Source organism: Vicia villosa, linkage group LG3 (genome assembly GCF_029867415.1).
Source record: "Vicia villosa cultivar HV-30 ecotype Madison, WI linkage group LG3, Vvil1.0, whole genome shotgun sequence".
NCBI classification, from domain to species: domain Eukaryota; kingdom Viridiplantae; phylum Streptophyta; class Magnoliopsida; order Fabales; family Fabaceae; genus Vicia; species Vicia villosa.
Genome location: NC_081182.1, coordinates 217,104,766 through 217,115,400, shown reverse-complemented (window position 1 = coordinate 217,115,400; position 10,635 = coordinate 217,104,766). Strand labels below are relative to the sequence as shown.

Below are 10,635 nucleotides of genomic sequence, written 5' to 3'. Positions count from 1 at the left end.
CACACGGCGTCCCCGGCCCCGCCCCCGTCCCTGCGTCGACGCCAGCTGCGCCGCCGCCCGCTCGCATCTTGTGTAGCAAATGTAGTTTTTTCTTATTAGTAATGTTAGTTTCATGCACCTTTTAGGATTTAAAAATGGATGTTGTTGTAGGTTACATCAACTTTGATAGTTCAGGTTTAAATTTCTTGATAAAGCTTGATTACAAGATGGTTTCATTGTGCTGTGTTATTTAAGATATTGTTTATCAAAATGGTTTTCTAAATTGAATAAAATGATTTTTTCTGTTTGGTTTCAAAAACTGAACCAAACCGATGAAAGTCAAAGCGGTTGGTTTGGTTTGATTCTTAGTTTTAGTATTTATGATTCTCCAAACCAGTCAACCGAATTGAAAAGTATAGTTACTCACTTAATTTGTTATTTAGTCCATTATATAGTTTAAATTTTGCATCGGCCCAATTCTTCTCCATCTTTGTTTATGCAGTTAACAACTAAACCCTAAGTCACAAAAAATGCTCTCGCTGTTTACCAGTACGCGCCTCTCACAAAATTATTGCTCTCGCTGTTGATAACACGATTTTATATCGTATATTTAGCCTAAAATCCATAGATATTTATAGCATTTTCCGTTTATTATGTTAATTTATTATGATATTACGCGTGTATTTGCTTTATTTCAGGTTTTACACTTCAATTTCGACTATTAGCGAAAAGGAAAGAAAACTGAGCTTAAATGACCAATATTTATGCCTAAAAGATGAAAAGGGAGTGCTGAAGTGAAAGAAGGGTGCAATTAGGACCCAAAAGGCCCAAAAGAGATATTCAGCCCACCATGAATCAAAAGGCGCGTGGCCCAGACCTGCAAGCAAGTGGAGACGCACGTCTCCACGTTCTCTTCAGCCACGTCACCAAGAGGAGACGCCCGTCTCCAACTGCCCAAGATTTTCTCCACTTGAGACGCACGTCTCAAGTCTTCCTGAAGAAACGGAGACCCACGTCTCCACGCCCAGTCTGCAGAAAGTTCCTCAATGCACGGATTCCAACTGCAAACCTCCTCCTATAAATAGGACCTGCTATCCCACTTCCAAAGAGTCCGATTTCCTGCCAACGAAGTGCTGCCGAAATTGTACCGCGAACTGCTTTTCCTTATTCTGTTTTCATTTAACCGTCTATTTTCTCACAACGATTTCTACACTGGAAATTGTTGTGAACTTTTCATAGATCTAGCCTTACGTTAGATTTATCGCTTTATTTCCTTGTTTTTATTTTCTGCCATTTAAATTCCGAAGAACGATCCAGCCAACCTGTGGTGGAAGTTCGAGTACTTCAAGATTCAATTCAATCCAGATTTATTTTAATTCAGGTTTTTTATTTACCGCCTTATTTATATTATTTATCTGCATGATATATTATATGCCATTTAATATGCTTATTATTATGAACCGAACCGATATATGTATGTTTAATCGTATTGATATGTCTGGCTAAAATATTAAAGGTGTCGGTATGTAGAGTAAGTTAACCGTGGGGATCCGAAATAAATTGGCTTAAATTATGTTTTATTAATTATCACTTATTTTTGGTTTATATGTCTAGTTTAACTAGTAAGTCTTAAAACCAATAGAGCGAAAGTTTGAGGGATTAGGACGGTCAAAGGTTAGAGTCAACAGAGCGAAAGTTTGAGATTAGGAGATTTAAATAGGTAACAACCTCGTAAAATAAGCATTTTATTAATTACATTGTTTCCAAAAAGCTCTTCTAAAATCTAATGGGATGGATGGCGAAAGCGTACATTAGGATTAGGATAGTAGTCTGAATCAACAGAGCGAAAGTTTGAGACGAGGATTTTTAATCAATTGGAATTAGTAAAGATTTTTAATTTAATTATGCAAAAGCCAATGAACCTTCGGATTACCTTTAGTTAAACGAAATACATACTGATACCTGTCTTTTATTATTATTCTTTATTTTCTCACAATCACTTTCCCTTAGGAACAATCGAAATTTTAGTACTCCTAGCTTTACATAGTAACCTTAGATAACGGTAGATCGATTCATAGTCCCTGTGGATTCGATATCTTTTAAAACTACACGACACGACTGTGCACTTGCAGTTATCAGATTTATAGACACGTAAAGTCGCGATCAAGTTTTTGGCGCCGTTGCCGGGGACTATTTAAGTCGATATCGTAACTTACTGTTACACCGTAGAGACTAGGATAATTCTTCCCTTTCTTTTTGAACGATTGTATGCCAAATACTCGTTCACAAGGAGGAGACTTAATACAACGAATTAACGAGATCGAACGTTTCATTAACGTTAAACGTCGAGCTCGCAACCTTCCCGAAGTAGCAGAAATTCCGATTAATCAGGAATTGAATTTTACTGATCAAATCAATCAAATCACCCCGAAGTTAGAGATGGCTGCTATTCGTCCTCTTAGAGACTATGCCGCTCCTTCGCGCGCTGAACCGCATTCAAGTATCGCACCACCTGCGATTGAAGCGAACAATTTCGAACTGAAACCTTCACTGGTCCAAGCTGTTCAACAGAATCAATTCTCTGGAAGCCCTGTAGACGACCCCAATCTCCATTTATCCGTGTTCGTGCAATACGCCGACACTATCAAAGCCAACAACGTTAGTTCCGAAGCTATTCGATTACGCCTTTTCCCTTTCTCCTTGAGAGATAGAGCGAGAGCGTGGCTTCAATCCCTGCCTTCCAATTCCATAACAACGTGGGACGAATTGAAGAGAGTATTCTTAGCGAGATACTTTCCGCCTAGCAAGACTGCTATGCTTAGAGGTCAAATCAACGGATTTACCCAGAAAGATAACGAATCGCTCTTCGAAGCTTGGGAACGTTACAAGGACATGCTTAGAATATGCCCTCATCATGGACTCGAACCATGGCTGATCATCCATACCTTTTATGGTGGTCTCTTATATAACACTAAAATGACTATAGATGCCGCTGCTGGCGGAGCATTAATGGACAAACCCCATGATGAAGCATACAAACTCATAGAGAACATGGCACAAAACCATTACCAATGGGGAGGAGAACGCGCCGCTCTAGAGAAAGCCCAAACCAAAGGAGGAATGTACGAAATTAGTGGTATAGACCGCGTTAACGCCAAAGTAGACGCTTTAACTCAAAAGATCGAGAATTTAACCATCACTCCTTCAGCCACCGCTGCCGCTGTAGCACCTAACTGCGAGATTTGTGGATTGACTGGGCATGTAGTTGCTGAATGCCAACTCCTGACTGGAGTACCATCTGATCAAGTAAATTACGCTCAAGGAAACCCTTATTCTAACACGTACAACCCTGGATGGAAAAACCACCCGAACTTTTCTTATAAGAACAACAATGCGTTGTACGCGCCTGGACAAGCACCTGCCGTACCACCTGGCTACCAAAAAGCGCCTGTAGCTGCTCAAAACACCCCTAGGAAGTCAAACCTAGAAATCATGATGGAGAACTTTATAGCTTCCCAACAACAAACCAATAAAGACTTCCTGAATCAAAACATCCACAATAGCGAGCAACTAAAACAACTATCGAACAAAGTAGATGCTTTAGCTACGCATAACAAAATGTTAGAAACTCAAATCTCACAAGTAGCTCAACAACAAGCACCTACTGCTGCCCCTGATGGCACGTTTCCTGCTCAACCACAACCTAATCCTAAAGGACATGCGAACGCGATAACACTACGAAGTGGAACTAATTACGATGGACCCATAGATCCTAGAACCCAAAACGTACCCATGTCACAACAAGAGCCAAAGGAAACCCAAAAAAAAAACAACCGACGAACAAACTGCTAAGACTAAAGAGAACAATAACGAAGTGGAACCCGAAAAAGAGAAACCTTATGTTCCACCACCACCTTATAAGCCACCAATTCCTTACCCTCAAAGATTAGCCAAATCAAAAACCGAAGCGCAATTTAAAAGATTTGTAGAACTTCTGAAGCAATTAAACATAACCATACCATTCACAGAAGCCATAACTGAGATGCCTTCGTACGCTAAGTTCTTAAAAGAAATCTTATCAAACAAAAAGAAGCTCGAGGATAACGAAACTATAACGCTTACCGCTGAATGTAGCGCTATCATCCAAAACAACATGCCTCCAAAACTGAAAGACCCTGGTAGTTTCTCTATACCCTGCGTAATTGGAAAAACCATCATAGAGAAAGCCTTGTGCGATTTAGGAGCTAGTGTTAGTTTGATGCCTCTTTCAACCTGTAAGAAACTCAATCTGGGTGAGCTTAAAGCAACAAGAATGTCTCTTCAACTAGCAGACCGTTCAGTTAAATATCCTGTAGGAATGTTAGAGAATATCCCTGTTCGTGTAGGTCAATTCTACATCCCGACTGACTTCATCATTATGGATATCCAAGAAGATTCTAACATCCCGATCATTTTAGGAAGACCATGTTTAGCGACCGCTGGTGCAATTATAGATGTAAAGCGAGGAAAGCTTACTTTCGAAGTAGGAGAAGAGAAAATAGAATTTATCCTTTCCCAATTCCTAAAAGCACCTTCTATAATTGACACATGCTGTTCTGCTGACATAATCGACGAGTGTGTCAAGGAAATAAAATCCGAACCAAATAAGGAAACCGAAACCCTAAGAATTCCTATGCCGCCAATTTTTGAAGATGACAACTGGCGTGAGGAATATCAAGATAACCACCTGAGTGAATGCTTAGCTTTAACCCCTGATCCTATACCTGGACCTAAGAAACCTGCTATAGAGCTGAAGACACTTCCTACCGATCTTAGATACGAATTTCTAGACGAAGAACTAAACCGACCAGTTATAGTAAACGCCAACTTAGGACGAACCGGGACTGAAAAATTATTTAATGTCCTAAGAAAATACCCTACCGCTTTAGGATACAACATATCAGATCTGAAAGGTATAAGCCCTTCTCTGTGTATGCACCGCATTATGCTCGAAGACGATAGTAAAACCTCTAGGGAACATCAAAGGCGAATAAATCCTATTATGAGCGATGTGGTTAAAAAGGAAATCCAAAAACTGCTAGAAGCTGGAATAATATATCCTATATCCGATAGTAAATGGGTTAGCCCCGTTCACGTCGTACCAAAGAAAGGAGGAGTCACTGTAATCACTAACGCAAAAGGAGAATCTGTAGCACAACGTACCCAAACTGGATGGAGAATGTGCATTGACTATAGGAAGCTAAATAAAGCTACCCGAAAAGACCATTTCCCTTTACCTTTCATAGATCAAATGCTCGAACGCTTAGCTAAACACTCACATTTTTGTTATCTGGATGGATACTCCGGATTTTTCCAAATTCCTATCCACCCTGACGACCAAGAGAAGACCACATTCACCTGTCCTTATGGTACATTCGCTTATAGACGAATGCCTTTTGGACTCTGCAATGCACCCGCGACCTTCCAAAGATGCATGATGGCAATATTTGCCGACTTCCTAGATGGAATAATGGAGGTCTTTATGGACGACTTCTCTGTCTGTGGAGGAAGTTTTGAAACATGTTTAGAAAACCTTGAAATGGTGCTTAGACGATGCGTAAGCGTAAACCTAGTCCTTAATTTGGAAAAATGCCATTTCATGGTTCGACAAGGAATTGTACTTGGACACATCGTATCCGATAGAGGAATCGAAGTTGATAAAGCAAAAATCGAAATTATCGAAAACCTTCAACCTCCCAAAACCATTAGAGAAATAAGAAGTTTTCTGGGACATGCTGGTTTTTACCGACGTTTCATTAAGGATTTCTCTAAAATAACCAAACCCTTAACTGAACTACTCATGAAAGACGCCGAATTTATTTTCACCGATAAATGCACTGAAGCATTTCAAACACTTAAACAAGCATTGATCTCTGCGCCAATTATGCAACCTCCCGACTGGAATGAGCCTTTCGAAATAATGTGTGACGCAAGCGACTATGCTGTAGGAGCCGTTCTAGGACAAAGAAAGGATAAGAAACTACATGTCATATATTATGCGAGTAGAACCCTAGACGAAGCTCAGATGAATTATGCCACGACAGAAAAAGAATTATTAGCTGTCGTATTCGCATTAGACAAATTCCGTTCTTACCTGGTAGGAGCCAAAATAATCATATACACTGACCACGCCGCCATTAGGTACCTCCTAACCAAAAAGGACGCTAAACCAAGACTTTTGAGATGGATCTTGTTACTACAAGAATTCGACCTGGAAATTAAAGATAAGAAAGGCACTGAAAATGTCGTAGCAGATCACCTCTCTCGATTGGAAAATCTGAAACCCGAACAAGTACCAATTGACGATGATTTCCCTTATGAAAGACTCATCGCCCAATTAGAAGCAAATGAATTCGAACCATACCGTCCAAACTCTAAAACCGAGAAATTAGCTGAAATAGCTTTAGCCCGATCTGACGCACCTTGGTATGCAGATTTCGTAAATTACCTAGCTGCTGGTGTGCTTCCTCCTGATCTAAGCTACCAACAGAAGAAGAAATTCTTCCATGACCTAAAACACTACTATTGGGACGACCCACTCCTTTTCAAAAGAGGCCCCGATGGAATCTTTAGACGTTGTGTACCCGAGGAAGAGATAAGAAGCATAATAACACATTGTCATTCTGCACCGTGTGGAGGACACCATAGCACATCTAGAACCTGCGCCAAAATCCTTCAATCTGGACTTTTCTGGCCCAACCTGTGGAAAGACGTCCATTTTGCTGTACTAAGCTGTGATAGATGCCAACGAACTGGAAACATTTCAAGACGCGATGAAATGCCTCAAAAAGGCATCCTAGAAGTAGAAATATTTGACGTCTGGGGAATAGACTTCATGGGACCGTTTCCGTCATCGTTTGGAAATCAATATATACTCGTAGCCGTCGATTACGTTTCAAAATGGATAGAAGCTATTGCTTCCCCTACAAACGATACACGAGTAGTTATTAAACTTTTCAAAAACGTCATTTTTCCTAGGTTCGGTGTGCCAAGATTGGTAATTAGCGATGGTGGTTCCCATTTCATTTCAAGAATACTTGAGAAACTCCTTCGAAAATATGGAGTAAATCATCGAATAGCCACACCATACCATCCACAAACAAGCGGTCAAGTAGAAGTATCTAACCGCGAAATAAAACAAATATTGGAGAAAACTGTTGCTATATCTAGGAAAGATTGGTCAACCAAGCTAAATGAAGCTTTATGGGCTTATAGAACAGCTTTCAAGACTCCAATAGGAACTACCCCATTCAAACTCGTTTATGGAAAATCATGCCACCTACCAGTAGAGTTAGAACATAAAGCCTATTGGGCCATTAAGAACTTAAACCTAAACTACACTACCGCTGGTGAGAAACGACTTCTAGACATAAACGAATTAGAAGAACTTAGACAAGACGCTTACGAAAACGCCAAAATCTATAAAGAGCGAACGAAAAAATGGCACGACAAGCGTATATCTAGGAAAAATTTTAGCATAGGCGATAAAGTGCTCTTATTTAATTCTAGACTAAAATTATTTCCTGGTAAGTTACGATCTAGATGGTCTGGCCCTTTCGAAATAACTAACATATTTCCGAGTGGAGCGATAGAAATCAAAGGAGAAACCGTCAAACCTTTTGTCGTAAATGGGCAACGTCTTAAGTATTACCATCATCTCGAATACGATGAAAACATCGAAGTTTTTAAACTTGACGAACTGCCCGCTCTTTCGAAAAAATAGTTTTCTATTTTTAAATCGTCGAGCTTACGACATTAAACAAAGCGCTTGGTGGGAGACAACCCACATTTATTTATTCTTCTATTTTTTTTTAATTTATTAAAACTTTAATTTTTCTAATCTTTTATTTTTATTTTTCATTTTAAAACTTTATTCTATTTTTAATTTTAATTTTAATCATTTTTGATTTTTCATACATCTTATAATAATTATTATAATTATAACTACTATCTTGATTTGAGAAAATATTTCCGTTATAATTATATTTATTATTATAACTTGTTACCTAAGCTTAATTTTAACTTTTTATTTTATTTTTAATAAACACTAGCCTAATTCTAACTTATCCTAATATTTTCAACTTCTAGGTTTTTCAATTAACTACTAACTACGATGGAAGGAGTTGATAATATGGAAGTTGTGTTCCGTGGTAGAGGACAAGAAGCAAGATTCAACAAGCTGGCTGAAAGACAAATAGATCTGACTTGCTATCCTGACCAATCGACTATGATACGACTTGGCATCCAAGAAAGCGTTTTGCACCTGCTTAACCAAGTCGGTTGGACTGGTTACCACTTGTTCCGCAAGTTTAATACCTACCGGAAACTCACTTTGGAATTTTTGAGCTCACTGACCTATCTTCCAAACAGTGGACAAGGACTGAAGAAAGGAGTCATACTTTTTCGACTCTTTGGAATGGAATTTAACTTTTGCATGGGAGACTTTGCTAAAATGTTAGAACTACCTCATGGACCCGATGCATATGCCAAAGTAGCTGAAGAAAACCTTCCATACTGGGAGCTGGAAAAATTCTGGGGGAAAATCACTGGAAATGATAACCCTGAAGAGAATGAATTTCAATCTGAGAACATCCACAATCCTGCTTTCCGCTACTTTCACAAGATCCTTGCTCACTACATTTTTGGAAAGCCTGATAATGTCACTGAAGTTACTAGAGAAGAGTTATTCATCATGTTCTGCTCATCTCAGAATCGCCCGATCAATGCCATCGCATTCATGCTAACATACTTCGAGCGCATCACGCAAGACGAAGTTTCACCCATTAGGATTGGCGGATTTGTCACTATGATTGCTAATGCCATAGGAATGAGAGTACCTTTGCTTAGATTGACACCTTTTGGTACCCATACCTCTATGGACATCAACTTCTGCTTTAATCGAGGTATCATCGGTAATCTTGGACCTCATCGGTTTGAATTGCTCATTGATAACAAAGTTTGGTATCAGTTCACCTTACCGAATCCTAGGACAAGTGTGCACAACCCTGCCAACTGGCTTTACTATGGTCAGATTCCTGAGAGAGAGCCCTCACCTGAAACTCCTCAAGCTTATGAACATTTTGATGAGGAAATGCCTGCATCCGAATCTGAACCTGAAACACCTCCTGGTTATTATGAACCCTTACCTGAAGATGAACCGATTCCTGAATATGAACCTTTATCAGAAGACGAGCCTATACCCGAGTACGAGCCTGAGACACCTTCTGAAGATTCTGCTGATGAATACACTGTTGACATGACTGATGTCGAACTCGAGCCACAACAACCCGCTACGTCCACCGCATCGGTAAATCAAAGAATGCCCAATCTGAACACGCACGAACAAGCAATCAATGCACTACAACAAGAAGTACAACATGTGCGCAACGAGCTTCACACTTTGCAAATGCATTTCTTCGATTTCATCGACACCGTCAATGCTCAGTTCGACGAAGTTTTCAAGCACATTCAGTCTAATCAAAACAACAATAGACGTGGCTAGATGTTACCGTATTAGATTATTAGATTTTTATTTCTAGTTTTAGTAATTTCAAATTCCTAGTTTAGAATTTAATTTTTCTGCACTTTTACATTCTGCTCCTGTTAACACTCAGTACCGGTTTAATTTTAAATGCAATATTCCATTTATTACTGCTACTGTGTTTTACTACATCACTATTAAACTGCTATGCATTCCTGTATACCATATTTTTGCCGTTTATAGTATGATACAAGGACACTTTACTGAGCTGGTATTCTGTATTATTGCTACTGTCAGAATTGGTCCACATCTGCACGTGTGGAAACCACTTGCCTGAGCTAGGAGACGCACGTCTCCATTCATGTGGGACCAGCAGTCTGCATGCATAGGACAGGAGACGCCCGTCTCCATGCCTGTCCCCCAGCAGACTGGCTGCCTGAGACGCGCGCCTTCCCAAGGCCAGCAGTCTGTGCTGCCTTTTTGACCACGCAGAAGACCACATTTACCCCATTTTTGAATTTTGAATTTGAATTTCAAAATTCATTCTCCTCATTCTTCCCCTATTTATTCCATTTAAACTCCATTAACCTCATTCATCCTCCATCATTCACCTCTTAAACTCCATTCATTCCCCATTTTTCTATTCTATTCAAACTTCAAACACCACCATTAATCCATTTTAATTCTCCATTAACCACCCCATTTTAAAACCTCACTATAAAACCACACCACCACCACTCTTCTTCCTCACAACTCTCATACCATTCTCTACTCTTCTACACTACATTTTTATTCTTCATCTCCATACTCACCATGCCTCCACGTTCATTAATCCGTAGTGAGCGTCCCGAGCGACCACCTCCCGACCTTTCAAACATTATCTTCCGAGATGATGCTCAACGAACAAAATATGTTGCTTTCTACGAACGTTCGGTTGTTCCCACAAAATTTGTGAACACCGAGTGTCTAGAAACTTTGGGTCTCATTGATGGTGTCACCCGTTTGCTCACTAAATCTAGCCTCCACCATCTTTGTACCGAACCCGTACCTACTTATGAGCCGCTCGTCTTAGAATTTTTGAGTTCCTTCAACTACGACACTCCCTCTAATCAACCATTCTCAACCGGTAGCATCCA

At 39.8% G+C, this 10,635-nt stretch overlaps 1 protein-coding gene and 1 non-coding gene across 2 annotated transcripts; one reads left to right on the top strand and one right to left on the bottom strand.

Moving 5' to 3' along the window:
• Window positions 1-2,793: 2,793 nt before the first annotated feature.
• On the bottom strand, window positions 2,794-2,900 carry LOC131593718 (small nucleolar RNA R71). Its single transcript, XR_009281101.1, has one exon. It is a non-coding gene; the product is annotated as a small nucleolar RNA R71 (small nucleolar RNA).
• A 992-nt stretch (window positions 2,901-3,892) lies between these two features.
• On the top strand, window positions 3,893-4,564 carry LOC131657398 (uncharacterized; the record flags this gene model as incomplete). Its single annotated transcript, XM_058926808.1, has 2 exons — window positions 3,893-4,033; window positions 4,079-4,564. Coding segments are annotated over 2 exons (627 nt in total), but the record flags the coding sequence as incomplete, so codon positions are not given.
• Window positions 4,565-10,635: the final 6,071 nt, after the last annotated feature.